The 17,075-nt window shown below is 33.7% G+C and overlaps 1 protein-coding gene across 7 annotated transcripts in view; it reads left to right on the top strand.

Moving 5' to 3' along the window:
- The window catches only part of tws (protein phosphatase 2 regulatory subunit tws), a 31,383-nt gene extending 24,211 nt beyond the window's left edge, over nt 1-7,172 (top strand). For all 7 annotated transcript variants that reach the window (XM_017618767.1, XM_017618771.1, XM_017618769.1 and 4 more), the window contains exons 3-5: nt 4,276-4,427; nt 4,494-5,297; nt 6,647-7,172. In XM_017618767.1, the coding sequence (XP_017474256.1) occupies nt 4,276-4,427; nt 4,494-5,297; nt 6,647-7,015 (1,325 nt within the window). In that variant the 3' untranslated portion in view covers nt 7,016-7,172. The remainder of the gene's footprint in view (nt 1-4,275; nt 4,428-4,493; nt 5,298-6,646) is intronic.
- The last annotated feature ends 9,903 nt before the right edge of the window (nt 7,173-17,075 follow it).

Here is a 17,075-nt window from a genome sequence, read left to right as displayed (position 1 = left end):
TAAATTTATATGGTGTTTTTTGTATATCCAGCTAGACTTTTATAAAAAACTAATAAACATAAAACAAACAAAAAGTCAAATAGCCAAAACTGATCAAAATATCGCACTACTATTATTTTGTAGACAACTGTGCATATATATGTATGTACATGCATACAAACATATGCACGTACATAGTTGTGAGGTAATCAAATGCATGCCCTTTAGTAAAAGGCATACATAAAACATTTGTCGACTTTTTACCAAAGCACATGAGAACCAAGTGCACTTGACCATAGAAGAACTATATGAATATCTATAATTGCAGCTTTACTATGTACATTCATTCATTTGAGGATATGTTAGTTAGAGATATGTGGGTTGGGGGGTGACCGTCATTAGCCAGGCGTACATAAATCTGGGGCGTACTGGTTACGTAGAGCGACTGTCGTGTGAACGCTCAACTAACGGTAAGCCCAGGTAGCATCCTGTTTTTACAGACCCGGACCAAAGGGATAGGGGTGTTGGCTAATTGGGTGCATGGACAAATAGGTGGTTGATGCCGTGGGCAAAGCCCTCAGTAGGTGAATATATGTATGTATGGATAAAAAATATCAAAACTCACTTCTAAAAAATATTTTTTATTAATTTAAAATTTATTACATTACTTTGAACTTTATTAACCCTGTATATAAATTTAATTTGTGTAAAATAGGCCTAATTCGCGTTTACTGTAATTAAATAATAGCAAACCTCAAATCTTTTCATAGCTTTAAAAATTCACATATTTGGTTGTTGTTGTAACAGCATACAAAAAAAAAACAGCATACAAGCAAAGGAATTTGGGGAATAACGCTGGAGTTACAGTCCTTGGTCAGATATGAATCTAGTTCGTTTCGATTACGTAGATCCGACTGCCGTGGGAACGCAAATACATATTTTGTTGAATTGTTCCAGTTTTTAAGTATCTAAGTGCCATGTCCTTTTAAAAACGCATAAGTTACAAAAATTTTAAGGAGGCCTTTTCGAACTGGCTACCGAGATAGGTCGATCTTCCACTCATGTATCGATATATTGTACATTGAAATGCTTGCAACGCCTAAGTGCTAATAGAAAGAAAAAAAAATTTGCAATAGTCCGCAAAAATAACTTCCTTAATTTACGTATACATTTTAAAAATTGTGTGCGCTCCGAAGAATTAGTGTCAAAAACAATGTCCAATCGTCTAAACTCAAATTGTACATTTTAAGTCAAGCCAAGTTTTATAGTGGATTAGGAGGAAAAGTGTATTGAATCGTTTTAGTGTCAACTTACTTCCAACAAAAAAGCGTCGAGCAAACAGCCGAGTATATTTTTGAATGAAATTTCACTCAAGTATCAAAAGTATGTTTCTTTACGCGTGGAAATCATAAAGAATTTGATCCTTGTATCTGGTAATTATTGATAATATTTATGTACCTCTTACAATGGCCTTTCTAGTACATACTCTTCGACTGGAAATCATTAACTGTTTAGTATCTATAGTTGCGGACAAAAAAACATTCCAATATATAAAAGTTCGTCCCAGCCATCCGTATGCCTACTAACCCACAAGCTCAATTAAAGTCGGGAAATAATACAATACTAAAAATAGCTATTTATTTAGTTACTATCTCTTAAGTCGTGCAAAGCCCCATACATTTAAATAAATGACCTGAAAATCTTTTGCTACTTCCGCTGTTCTTTGCTTGTCATTTTCAATGTGTTAATACATTCATATATCTATATGTATATTTACACATGTATTTATACTATAAATTTATATATTTTTCCTAATCCACATTTCATTTATGACGTAATTGCTAACAAACATAATTTCGCAAATCAATATGTAGAACTTAAAACGATGACGTCGGCTAGCAAAAATCTATTATCATTTTATTTTGTTGTGCTTTTTGCCGGCACACGACATGACATGGGCACACATGCACATGTTTAAATACCTAAGTTAGTTGAATGAGGTCAGGAAGCGGCGTTTAGTTAGTAACAAAAGAACACGCAAAACAACAAATTCCATTGCATGATTTATGCGACGTGCATATAAATACATAACTGGGTACCTTTTGAATATATTTAATGCATATAATAATGATAAGTACATTGACGCTTATCCAATATGTTAGTGTTTGACCAAGCTTCTCCTCGAAGAAATTCGTTTAACTTGCCAATCGAGTTGATTTTAAATTCCAAGAGAGCGGCGGCCATCGTCACAAATATTTCCGAAATTGATAGAGCGTTTTTAAATTTTATTCTTGAAAAAATACATGTAATTTTTAAGCAAACTAGTAATTTTTAAGCAGAAAACAAAACCGACTTCAGTTCTCGTATAAAAATTTAATAGTACCGTTAATTGATTCATAGCCAAATGATCGAATCTAAATCAAATTAGTATGGGACCAACACCTTTCCGATAGAAAAAGAATAGTCAAAATCTGTTGACGTGATCCAACGTTATCCGGTAACATACATACATAAAAACGTTCAGCCGAATTGATAGCCTTGTCCTTTTTTGAAGTCGGTTAAAAACGAAACGACTTCAATTCCATATAAAAATTTAACAGTACCGTTAATTTCTTAATGATCCAATAATCGGATCTAAACGAAATTTGTATGGGACCACCTCCGAGGTATCACCTTTCCGTAAAAAAAAAACTCAGTGCGTGTAGTCCCTACGCGCGGAAGAAGTGAAACTTAATAGAGGAAATCTTCTCTTCATCTTCATCTTCATTTTCATCTTCTTCTTCACCTATATCTTCATCTTTATCTTCAACTTCATCTTCATCTTCATCGTCATCTTCATCTTCATCTTATCTTTATATTTGTTTTTGATTACATTCTTGTCTTTGCATTAGTCCTTTCCCGCCCAATTGGCGTTTAACGCAGCTATTCGTTTTCTATACCCGTCATATGCTACCTGTACCGTGGCGTTAAATATTTATCGCAAACATAACGGAGCTATAATAACAAGATTTGCTTAAGATAATTTGAGTTTAACTTTTTAAACAGGTGGCCACCCTCTTCAGGCACCTCAAAAATATTTTAATTGTGTTTCTGTAAGCTCTTTCTGTACTGTATAGTATTTTAAGCGTAAGACTTTTGTATAATTTAACTAAATTTTACTTTTGAAACAGGTGGCAACCCTCCTAATTTAGCTAGAAAATACAACTTATTCAAAACCATTTCTTTTGATACCCATATCGGGATAATTCGTTTAACTTAATAAATAATTTGAATTTGATTTTCGTATATATGGCAACCCTTTAAAAGACTAAAACCATACTACACATCTGCAGGTCAGGCCCTTTCATGTGACACCTCATTTTTGAAAATCGTACGAACAATACAGATTTTATGACTTGATCTTAAATATTTAACGCAACCCTCTGCGGCAGAGAAATTTTGAATTCGATTTTCTAACATGTGGCAACTCCTTTCATGGAACTAAGGCTATGGTGTACACCCGAAGGACAAGGCCTTTCATGTGACACCTCATTTTTAAAAATCGAACGAACGATACAGAGTTTATGGCTTGGTGTTAAATATTTAAAGCAACCATCTCCGAACGCGATTAAGAAGTTTCACTTCAAAACAAAAAAAGAATTATAGAAAACGCCCAATGTGGAGTTATGCGGTAACATACATAAAAATAATATTCCGACGAAAATGATAACAAACTTTAGGTTATTATTTACGTTACAGCCAGTGGAGCCATTTCAGTATCTCGTGAGTGGGGTTTGCATTCTGCGGGAAAAATCCTATATGTACTTAGTTGTACCACACGAAGTTAGAATATTGCCTTTTTAATTGTTGTGTAGCCCTAAAGGGGCTGGTACTGGAATCAAAAAATAAAATAATATCTGCTACAAAAACTGAACTAAAATCGCGTTTGAGCTACTAGTAAAGAATAGTAAATTTAAATAAATGATTACAAATATAATTTCATATTTTTCGTGTACGAAAATTTCCTTTAAATGTACACTGAAGAGCAAAACTGGAACAATAGAACGGAAAGTTAAATTTGTGGTTATGTACTTATTCAGTTTATTAACTTTATGATAATTCAAATTTACATTTTGCCTTACCGATGTTATTGGAATATGGGAAAGTTGCCAGACTAGACCGTCGGATTACCATTAATTTTTTCTACATGGAAAGGTTTCGACGAGTAGTTCAAGAATGTGTGAAATAGTCTATCAAAAAACCTTACAAAATTTCCTATTAATAATCCACCTTTTTTATTTTTTCTCGCCTACATAGGTAATGGAGAAGCGTCGTGGTGCTTCTCACAGATAAAAGGCGCCTTAGACGATGACGTTACCGATGCTGATATTATATCCTGTGTGGAATTCAATCATGATGGTGAATTGCTGGCAACAGGTGATAAAGGCGGGCGTGTGGTCATCTTTCAGGTATATAATCATATCTTGTGTTTACCACTATTCATCGTTTTAATAGATTTTTGTCTATTTTATTAGCGCGATCCTATATCAAAAACCTCAATACCACGACGCGGTGAATATAATGTTTACTCGACTTTTCAATCGCATGAACCCGAATTCGATTACTTAAAATCATTGGAAATTGAAGAGAAAATCAATAAGATCCGATGGTTGCGACGAAAGAATCCCGCGCACTTTCTTCTCTCAACCAACGATAAGACGGTTAAATTGTGGAAAGTCAGCGAACGGGATAAATCGTTTGAGGGCTATAACACAAAGGAGGAGAGTGGTCTTGCGAAGGATCCACAAAATATAACAGGCTTAAAAGTTCCTTCAGTTAAGCAAATTCCACTTATGGTGGAAGCGTCACCACGCCGCAACTACGCCAATGCACACACCTATCACATCAATTCAATTAGCGTTAATTCTGACCAAGAGACTTATCTGTCCGCCGACGATTTGCGAATCAATCTGTGGCATCTTGAAGTGACCGATCAAAGTTTTAATATAGTCGACATTAAGCCAGCCAATATGGAAGAGCTGACGGAGGTGATTACCGCCGCCGAATTCCATCCAACCGAGTGCAACGTGTTCGTGTACTCGAGCTCCAAGGGCACAATACGTCTATGTGATATGCGTTCGGCGGCGCTGTGTGACCGGCATAGCAAACAGTTCGAGGAGCCGGAGAATCCAACGAACCGTAGTTTCTTTAGTGAAATTATAAGCTCGATAAGCGACGTAAAGCTAAGCAACTCCGGACGTTATATGATCTCTAGAGATTATTTAAGTATTAAAGTGTGGGACTTGCATATGGAAACGAAACCAATTGAAACTTATCCGGTTAGTTAAATATTTTAATGATTACACTTAGCTATGAACTTATTTATGTTTGTTTTTATGTTTATATTGAGATTAAAATCTTCTTTTTTTTATTTTTTAAAAAATGATACCATTGGAATTGTTTCACTAGCTTATTTAATTTTTTATTTTTTTTTTAAATGATAAAATAGAAATAATTTCAAGAGCTCATTGAGCGTGGATACCAAGCGATAAAAATTTTTAAATGTCGATATATTTCGAAGAAGATATTTGATATTAGGAGATTATTCCCACCAGACAATTTTTGTTGGCGGCAATAAGAAAACTTGTCGCCCTCAGCAACAAATTAATTGGAGTTGCTCTAAAACGTCCGTCGAAGGCAACTCGCCTGGGCGAGTCGTTTTCTTATTACCTGTATGAGTCGTTTTATTATTGCTACAGACGATATTTGAATAATAATTTCTTGCAAAAATTTTATTCTTTTTTAATATTTAATTTGTTTTTGAACACAAACTTATAATTTGTAAACGAAATTAATTATTTTCGTCGCTATGGGGCTTCCTATTTTTTCAACCCTATCTTGGGCATTGATTAGATGATTTTGAGGAGTCCTGTTGACGCGAAGTTCATCAGTTTGGGAATTTTTGAAAACAAATGACAAAAGAAATAATGTTGCCGACTTCTCACTAGGGAAATAAATCGGCGAGTCACCAATTTGTTGCCATTGACGATCTCATGTTTTGCAGTTATGTTTAATGTTTTTCATTCACGGCGTTAGTCTTTTCTGAATAGAATACAAATACAATTAAGTTTACCAAAATTCGCACCTCTATATATCACATATTTGTTAGCAGAGCAGAAATGCATATTATTTCGGTACATGCGTACAAGTGTATATTTTCTAGAAGATGTTTAGTTAGCAGTGCGCGCTTCCATTCCTTAGGGCCTTGGTTCGTGCCCTGTTTCCGACCAGCATCAAAAAAATAAAAAAAATAAAAGTTTTTTCTAATAACAGTCGCCCCTCGGCATAAAACTGTTGTTATTAAATGGTAGACAAGTGGATGAGCTTATTTGCATTAACTCGTGCATTATCTCCATATACAAACGCGCATTAGCTCGCCGTAAATGCACAAAATAAATGTGCATTTAAACTAAAAATTTACATAGTTTTGCGGTTGATATGTAGATTGCCGCTGGCTTGCGACAAAAAAAACAAAAATTACTCGATGGAAGCTGTAAAAAAATTTAATGTGTGAAACTTTTATTTCCACTTTTTCTTAATTCAATTTAACTCTGTTCGTCTCTATACCATTTAAGGCTTAATTTTTATTTTACAATCAAGTCGTAATATTATTTTTTCTTCATTTCAGGTTCACGAATATCTACGCATTAAACTTTGCTCACTATATGAGAACGACTGCATTTTCGACAAATTCGAATGCTGTTGGAACGGCAAGGATACTTCCATAATGACGGGCAGCTATAACAATTTCTTTAGAGTGTTTGATCGCAATTCGAAAAAGGATGTCACGTTGGAGGCGTCACGTGACATTATCAAACCAAAAACGGTGCTTAAACCGCGTAAAGTTTGCACCGGTGGCAAACGAAAAAAAGACGAGATCAGTGTCGATTGTCTCGATTTCAATAAGAAGATACTGCATACCGCTTGGCATCCGCAAGAGAATATTATCGCTGTGGCGGCAACAAATAATCTGTTTATATTTCAGGATAAGTTTTAGCTAAAACTCCCTCATCTCCTTCAGTTCTTCATCACCATTATGGCGTCGTTAAGAATAATTATTATGATTAATTCTAAATTTTATACTTGTCGCTGCTACAATTGCTATCACTCACTACTTTCTATCAGTACTGTGTAATCAGAGCAAAAAAAAAAAAGTTAAGCGAAGTCCGGGGAGGAGGACGAAGACGAAGACGAAAGTGTAGGCGTAGGCGAAGTCACAACTCATAGTATATAAATACAACTCACTATTAGCGCTACAAATTAACGAAACAAAATCTATATTAGCATTGTTGATTATCGGTACAGCGCTAACAAGCCGTAAGCCTTAGCCAAAAGACACAAAAACGTAAAGTTTTTAGTTCTAAGTTTTGCACAAAGGTTTACATAAGCGATATTATTAATACATCGTTTGCGACATTACAAGGGTAGAAGGAGTAAGGGAGAACAGCTGGCCACATCAGCAAAGTGTTCGCCTGCTGTTGCACACAACAAAAACGCCTTAAACTAATGCTTTGTACAGTTACTCTGATTACAGTTCTTTTAAATTCCTTAAAATAATGTTGCCTCGGCTAAATCGGTTCAGTTATTTTAAGAAGGTGTTTTTATACAATATTTATGAGAAAACAGTAAGAATAATAAGTAAATATTAATGCAAACATTTCTTTGCTTAATTTATAATAAAAACGGAAATTGTTAATAATCAATGATTTTTTCTTTTTGTTGATTCGAATATTCAAAATTGAAATAAGATGAAAAATACATTAAAGAACTTCAATTAAAAAAAAAAACAAAAATAAAAAAAATTAATAGATGATAACTGCAGTTTGAACTCAGAAAACTAGACTAAAAACAGATAGGAAGAGAGGGAGAGAGAGCAAAAATGCAAAAAATTTAACTTTATTACACTATCTACAAGCTTAAGAACGCGCAAGTTATGTATTAGAAATAAAACAAAAACCAAAATTTTAAACCCTTACATTATTTAAAAAAAAAAAAATGTATGAAGACATGTGTTAATGGCAACAGTATATGTAGCATAGAGTTGTAATGGGGATGAAGATCTAAAATAAGGGATCGGTTTTCCACTTATCGAAAATTTGTCGATATTTGTGAAGTAGCAGAAAACAAAAACTATGCAAAACACCATACTGGAGCATAATTTTTTGTTTTTATATTACAATAAAAATTTGTTTCAGCAATAAACCAGGTACACAAATTCGTAGATATTTTTTGTTTTGCAAAAACAAAAAAATTACGCTATACCAACCTATTAGAGCATAAAAAATTTCCCACATAGTTATTTGGCGAGAAATATAGGCCTTGTGCCTTGGCGACACATCACTTTAATAAGGTCATTCGGTAAATAGTTCAACTTTTTTTTATGCAATTTTATAGAATATATCCGTTATTTTATTGGCGAAATCGCTATTTTTCGTTTTCAACCAAAAAACAGTCGTTAATCTAAGATTTTAATTTTTTCGCTCATTATCGATCGTTATAATTCAGTTGAAATTTTTTTGTTGTTAATAGTAAGATCGCATAAATGAAACCTGATAACTACGATTATGTGTGGTAAAAAAAATCAAGGAATAACGATATTTTTTATCGAAAAAATATATGCCAGATATTATCGATCAAATGCGATCGAAAAAATATGAGAATAATCTATGTAATATGATTGAGAAAATAAAAATCGCCTGAGATTATGAAACATGCTCGACAAAAGAGCACTCTAATTTAAAAGTTTATAGTATTTTTTTTTTATAAAAACGTTGCTGTCCCTAATTTCTGCATCCAATCGCCACTAACGAGAAATCATATACTTTTTTTACGATTAAACTTTTTCCCCGGTTTGGGTCAGTTATGAAACTTTCTAACTTGTTCCTATACACTAAATCCCCAAGAGGAAATTTAGAGGAACCGAATTTTGGAAGATTCTAAAAGAGAGGATATATACAAAAACCCATATTAGTCCGCGAAATTGGAGCGTTACATATATGTAACACTAGCGTGTAACGAGTTAAAAGTTCTAAAACTCCAGCAAACAATTTTTACATTGGCACAAAAATAAATGGAAAAGCAAGATCGTAGTTATTCTTGTTTTGGTACGAATCGTGTATACATACATATGTACATATGTAGTAAAATCCCATCTACAAATGAGGACATAAGGCTCGTCACGTAAAAACACATTTTTCGGATTATGGCTAATGTGACCAACTATTTCATAGCTCAAAAAAATACAGGTTAGGTTGGGTTAAGTTAACGACGAGAGCTGATTACGAAATTTCGAATGCATCTAATTTTGATCACTGAGAGCTCAGTGTTTGTTCAGACGTGCGAACCAAAATGCTTCCATCTTACCCTTGCGAAGGTTGGACAGTCTAAAAGAAAGCGTGGAGATGATTCCACTTCATCTTCCTTTTGACAGCTGATAAAAAAGGAACGGTTGAACTTCCTAGTCTCATCGAATACCAATCGCACAATGGCCTGTCAGAACCCACATCACTAGCCCTTGAAAGGGCATGTGCTTTAACCAAAAGTTTCACATCATCTACATAGGCGATCACCCGACAGCCCACTTTTTCCAGTTTCTCTAGAAGGTCGTTTACAACCTTAATCCAGAGCAGGGGAGAGAGAAAAGCAGCTTGTGGAGCGCTGCTAATGACTCTGCACTGAGTGCAGGCGCTGTCCCACTCCACCGCGACTGTTCGGTCACGAAGTAAGCTGTAGATAAGCCTTATTAGGTTGGTTTCAACCTCCAGATTATAAATATACTTGACTATTGCCTCTGGAATGACATTGTTGAAGGCCCCTTCTTTATGCGTGAAGGGTTCCTCTGACCGCTTTACCAATGCGTGCAGAGCTCTTGAAAGATAGTCACGAGGAATCGCATTTCTTATGTGTTAGTCTATCAGTCTCTCTAGTGTTTTTATCAAAAACGAAAAAATACTGATTGGCTTAAAATACCTAGGGGAAACATGCGCGCCTTTTCCGGCCTTCGTGATGAACGCAACACTGACTACCTTCCAAGACTTGGGGATGTACCCGGTTCTCACGCAGTTCGCATAAATAGGATTCAACCAATTGCACGACACGTTCAGAGGCCTTTTGCAGCTGAGCTGGTATGATGCTATCGGTCCCCGGCGACTTTAATGGTTTGAAAAAATTTATCGCCCAGGCCACGTGACGATCGTCCAGAAGATCGGAGAAGTGCAGGACCTGGGGGGAGATTCTGAAACCAGTTAGCGACAACTTTCGAATCGCTATCTCACTTTTTGACGCAAAAGCATTTATATCATGCGTCAAAAAGTGCGATAGCTATCCGAAAATTGTCGCTAACTGGTTACAAAATCTCCCTCCCGAAGTACAAAATATTGCAAAGAAGTACATTTGACTGTACTTCGAAGTACGAAGTACAAGAGCGAAAAATGAAGTACTGTACTTCCGAAAGCAGTACGGTTAGTCACATTAATTATGGCATACGTGAACGTACTCTTTGTCCCATTCAGCTTATACTGCCTGACGTATCACGTAATTTTTTTTTTCGTATCGTTTTCGATCCATGAACGGATGTTACAATTCGAGCCTAGTTTTTTGTCCAAGTATGCGTCAGAACTAAAACTCGCATGTCCCTTAATGGCGTCCCTTTATTGTAAATAACTTTTTTCATACACCAGTGTTGCCACTTTACCACAATTGTGGTAGATCTACCACATTTTGGGTAATATTTCACTTCTACCACAACTACCATATATTTACATAAAATAACTACCACAATTTTACTGAAATAAAATTATTAACCTAATTTGAAAAATGTTTTTTTTTCATAACAGGTGAACCGTGAATTTTCTCCTCAACATGAATTTAAATGTCAAGAAAATGTACTGTAATTTTGTGTTAGTTGAAGAGCTGAAGGTGCTGCCGTTTCAAAATTTCTATTGCGTGCGTGAAGAATAATTTGGACTTACATGAGGCGATTTTCTTAGAGATTCGATATCGCCTGTGATGTTGCTTACTAACAGTATTTCCACAGACAAAGATATATGTATCTACTAACGCAAAAAACGCTACAATCTACGATCTACCACTGTTTTTGTTGATAATCTCCCAACTAATTTGGTTTCTGAAGTGTCAACACTGCATACACCACTTAAAATTTTGAGCTATTTTCTTTGCCACATGGGCAGCAAACATAAGCAAAAAAGATTTACATATATATGTATGTATATGCGGATCGCGTACCTTAAAACGATTCTTGTTTATAAAAAATTATTATTTTTTTATATTCAATTGAATTTTTTACCAACTCAAATCAAGAATTATGAAATTATTTTTATTTTTTTGCTTTTCAGTTCAATTGTATTATATTTTTTTAAACTTGGTTCATTTTTTTGGTAAGAAACTTTAAGTCAATGAAAGGTACAGTAATTATTTTTTTTATGGAAGTAAAATTGAATGTTTAGCGCAAATAATGTTTTTTGAATTCTTTTCTTTTGTTTACGAGAAGTTGGTAAAAAATTCAATATATTAAAAAAATATATATAATTTTTAATAAAACAAGAATCGAAATTTTACAAATTGACCGCTTTATTTTGTTGTCCAATAAGTTTTTTAACTGCTGTCAAAAAATTATAAGATTCGAATTAATGGTTGTTGAAATATTTCAAAAAGTTTAAAAGCCACCTTAAAAATTTGTTTGCAAATAACTCGTCAAAAAATAAATTTGGCACAAAATCGTTGGTGTCAATATTGCACACGACATTAACTTTCAAAATCGGTCAAGGAAATATAAGAAATCGAAAAGTCAACTTTGGGTGCCCACTTGAGAAAACTGGATTCATGATTGAATCTATTACAGGTCCTGTAATTTTTTATAGAACAACTTGGCAATTACTGAAAACCTCTACTGACTTTGTACTAATTTGTCAACTATCACTCGACTGGTTAAAACTATTTATTTGTAATCGTACTTGGAATCGAAATATAAATCCGTGCAGTTGAAATACAGTATTCATATACATATATCTAACATTCAGTGCTTTTATTCATAGTCACTTTTATTTGCCATTGGCAATATTATGCGCCAAGGCGAGAGGAATGTATGTATGTGCTCTTATTACTTTATGTTTAAAGATATTGCTCATATACATGTACATACATATGTATGTGCATACCGTATACTAATTTTAATTTAAATATTGTTTATTCTTCTGCCAGTTTGTATTTCTATAAACATTTTCATTCCACAATACTCTGCCAAAGGAATACAAGAACATAATAAAGACGACTTATTTCTTATATGTACATACTAGCATGAAGAAAGTGTAATACAACAAATATTGTAGAAAGTGCAAATGGCAACAAAAAGGTTTATTTCGCCAATAAGGGACTTTTCTCATACATATGTACGATAAGTGGTGCAACGAGACAAACAATAACGACAAAGAGCACACATTCATAGACATTATGCATTGAATTATTATGTTGCGCTTCTAAAATCAAATATGTACTAAAATTTCAACAAAAATCAAATGAAAATTTAAACTTAAAATCAATTAGACATTAATATAGCTTACTAAAATAAAAATAAAAAAAATATTTGATAAAAAGAGGTAAATACAATTATACTGTACATACCATCATACTATACATAAATAAACGAACTGGCATCCGGCATTATTAGTGACCCAAGTTGTATTGAATGAATATATATTTGTGGACAATTTTCGTTGGGAAATTTACCTTCATTATTATTTCTTTTGTATTTGCGCGCAAATTTCTTCACTTAATTTAGTTCTGCCTTAAAATGGCACTACTAAGGCTTAATTTTGAGTATTCCAACTCGTAATCATTAAAATACAAATTAAACACTTTTTAGTAATAATACAATTACATAAGTCGTAAAGAACAAAATAGTAATATTGCTGACATTGAAGCCCCCAAAAAAAAAAAAATACTTTGGAAATTGCTTAATTTATGCTTGGAGTAAGAGTACTTAAAGCATTTTAAATACGAATACTGTCTAGACTCCACTATTTGACGTTTCTCTGGCGTCTTTAGCTGGAATGCGTTTAGGTTTTCGAGTGTTTAACATGAAATAGTACTACTCCAACAATCTAAGAATAAAGCTATAATGAATGAACAGTCGAATAACTTCAAAATGCGTTTATTTGCTAAATATAATTTTTGTCTTCTCTTAACACTCCTACATTGCACATTGCAAATTTCGTTTCTCTGATAAACGAGCTTGGTAATTAATTACATATTTTTAAAACGAAAATTACTGTTGGATTATATATTATTATATTTACCCACATGATCCTAAATTATATGACTCCCAAGCTCTACAAAATAGCGTATTATGTACATGTAAAAAAAGACACGTTAGGCAAGAGTTGAAGTGTGTAAGGAATATATCGATGGCTGAGTGGAAGATCGACCTATCTCGGAAGCCAGTTCGAAAACGCTCTATCTCAAAAAACTTTTCAAGAACGCCCTATTTCAGAATTTAATTGAAAAACACCCTATCTCAAAATTCGGTTCAAAAACGCCCTATCTCACTTCAAAATGTATTGAAAATATGCTGATATAGGGCGTTTTTGAATCGGCAGCTGAGATAGGGCGTTTTTGAAACGAATTCTGAAATAGGGCGTTCTTGAAAAGTTTTTTGAGATAGAATGTTTTCGAACTGGCTGCCGAGATAGGTCGATCTGATCTTCCACTCAGCCATCGATATGTATTTGCATTACTTTCAACTCGATACATTTCTCCGAAAATCTACAATAGAGAAAAAGTGTGAGTGTTATTTTGTAATTTTTTAAGTTTTATGTATGTATATTTAGTTTCTTATAAGTATTCTAATATATGTATATTTATGTATGTACGCATAGGTATTAGAGAATTTAAAGTATGTAGCAGCAGCAGCAGCAGTCATGAAATTAAAATCGCTAATAGTTATGTATTATGTACACCTAAAATTTATATGTATGTACATAGCATGGAATATAACTAAGCATATGTATGTATGTATGTATGTAGTGCATGCATATGTAAATACATACATACTTATGTATATGCATTATTCTAAAAATAAGTTTATCATACTCATATGCGTACGTATGTACATACATATATGAATGTGTGTATGTACATGCATATACATAGATGTACGTATGTGTATATACTAAATGCAAATATATTAATCAGCTAGATATGTATATGTACGTACATACATTTAATTTATCCGAAAATGCAGTGCTTCTCAATTCATACTGTATGTGTATGTAAGTAAGAATAACGTTAACAAAAGAATGCAGTGAAGTTAAACATTTATACAGAACAAAAAATATTAATAAAAAAACAAACATTAAAAACTTAACTATAATAGGATAATATAAATTTCTGCATCTGCGTTTAAGCTGAAAGCACACAACAACAACAAAGAAATTCTACAAAAATAAGACTAAATCATAGAGTGAAATAAGGTTGAAGATTGGAATTTTGTGCAGCACCCCCCCGACTCATTTAAAGCGCTAAATAGCAGCCAACATTATTACACATACATACATAAGTATTTAGAAAGCAAGAAATGCATACATAAATATAATTGCAAACCAAAATTTAAGTACATTATGATTCATAAAATGTTATGATGCTGAAAATCACAATAAAGTGCGAATGTTGTTGACTTTAATTTGATTAGTTTACTAAATTAAGACGCATTTAATTTTTTGTTTGCGAAAATTCGTTAGTACTCGTAGAGAACTAGCAATTTGCATATATGTAAAGTATGTGCATACCTACCTATATACATATCTACATATGTATGCAAAGCCAAATTGTTTTGAGCATTCTACTAGGCTTAATTTTATGAAATTTAATTATCAAAAATAGATTTATGAATACAATAAGAAATTTGTATTCCAAATATTGGCCAACACATGGTGAACGGTATAAAGAATTTCCGACGTTTATAAATACGTTACTCCTTAAGTTATACACAATGATGTTGTTGATTTGCCTTGGAAAATTTCGGAACGTGTTTTTTTTCAGGTGCATCATCAAACATTTTTTTATACTGAGTTCTTAGTTTTATCAAGATTCGTTTTGTCGAGGTTTCACTGTATGTACAAAATGGTTTGCATTGCCATATGGTTTGCCAAAAATAAAAGCCTCTACTACACCGGATTCGAACTTCTCAAACCATATGGCGGAAAACAAATGTACACCAATGAAATTAGGAAAGACAGCCGAAATTCTCCAGTTACAACATAAATGACAACTTCTAGTTATATTAGAGAACATGGAGATATACAAACAAATACTTTCGTCGGAAAAATAATAAACGAAGTAGTAAACATCCCTAGGCTACCATACGCAGGACAAAGGCGCTGCAACTACCACGAATAAGGGAACATAGATCCAAAGTACGGAAACCAAGAGGATGAAAATAATTTTTAACCATCTGTGGAAACAGGCCACAATAATCAAGAAGATATAAGCAGCTTATTTCTACTTATCTGCGGATTCACACTTTAGAACAACAACTGCCGGTTAGACTCCAAAAAATAGGATCCGCTAAGACGTAAATGACTAAGGGGTCGATTACGAATAGCAACGGAACTCAGTTGCGTGGCCAGTGGCGGAGATCACCACATCTCCTCAACAGACTTCTTTTTTCTAAACTTCAACTGATTTCCGAAATAGCTGCTATAACTTCTACCGCTTAGGGCCAAATTCACAGTGCGTAGTTAACTTAGAATCGGCAGTTAACCACCAATTTTTGTAGTGAAAATCTGTAGTTAACTGCCGATTCTGAGTTAACTACGCACTGTGAATTTGGCCCTTAGACTTCGTTGATTTTTCAATTTTTCCTAATAAACAATCGTGGTACAAAGCTCAATAAAAATATTAAAAATTAAATGTTAATAAGCCACATTAACATTGACAAATACATAGCCTAGGAAGAGCCTGCCTGAAACTATACAAAAAAAGCAAATAAACAAATGGATGTATAGAATTGACAACAACAACCACGCTGTCGAGTTTAAATAGCGGCAAATCAGCTGCACTTGATAGTAGTTGGTTGAAAATCAAAATTCAGTGAAAAATTATGGTAAATTGAAAATATAAAATAAGACTCAATAATGAGTGCGTGTCCACTTGCTTATCCCACGTCTCTACCGTCTGCATATTCCGTTAAAAATGCTACGTTAAGACAGAAATGTCAGGTGGAGATCGCAAATTTCCACTGTTAAACCATATCTGTCTTGTCGAAGATCGATCTGATTGGCTTGATACCATTTTGAAAGTGATATTGCACACCTAGATCTAAAGGGATCTAACTCTAAATTCAGAGTGGGGAAATATAAATGCAAGCAAATTGCCCACATGAGAAAACGGGACAAAGTTAAAACAGAAATTTGACAGATGTTAAGACACATTTAGTAGAAGGTGGAGGCGTGGTGTTATGGAGTTCTTCCAACGCTAGGCACGGCTGTTTTAGATCTTCAGTTATAACCTATACATATAAATGGGACGTTCCACGTTAATCGGGCTATTAAGATGACCGAAATTCTATGGAACGGATTATGATTAAGGAAGATTAACTAACTGTAAATTATATTTTTAGTTTTAAAACTTTTGTGAAAACGATACGAAAGAAAATTACGTGATACGTCAGGCAGTATAAGTTGAATGGGACAAAGAGTACGTTCACGTATGTCATAATCTGCAAAAATGTGTTTTTACGTAGATGAGATCTTATTTTTTTTTTTTAGTGTTCGGTTCTTCCGAGGCACAAAAGTTGGAAAGGAAAATCTAATTTACAGTTAGTTTAGACGCCATAATGAATTTTGCCATAGAATCTAGGCCATCTTACTACTTCGATTAACGTAAATCCCTTTATAACGTAGTCCCATTTATATACATATATATGTAGCTCGTGATCGATCATCAGCGGTCATTTCGCGTGTTTTGTTCACTTACCCAATTACACTACTTTGCCCATTAAAATTATATACCAACCATCCGCCAATTTAAATAAATCAAAAAGG

The sequence above is a fragment of the Rhagoletis zephyria genome, unplaced genomic scaffold (assembly GCF_001687245.7).
Source record: "Rhagoletis zephyria isolate East Lansing unplaced genomic scaffold, Rhagoletis_zephyria_1.1 Rzeph_scaffold_01703, whole genome shotgun sequence".
NCBI classification, from domain to species: Eukaryota; Metazoa; Arthropoda; class Insecta; order Diptera; family Tephritidae; genus Rhagoletis; species Rhagoletis zephyria.
The sequence above is the reverse complement of the archived record's forward strand: the minus strand, read 5'-3'. Positions and strand labels throughout refer to the sequence as shown.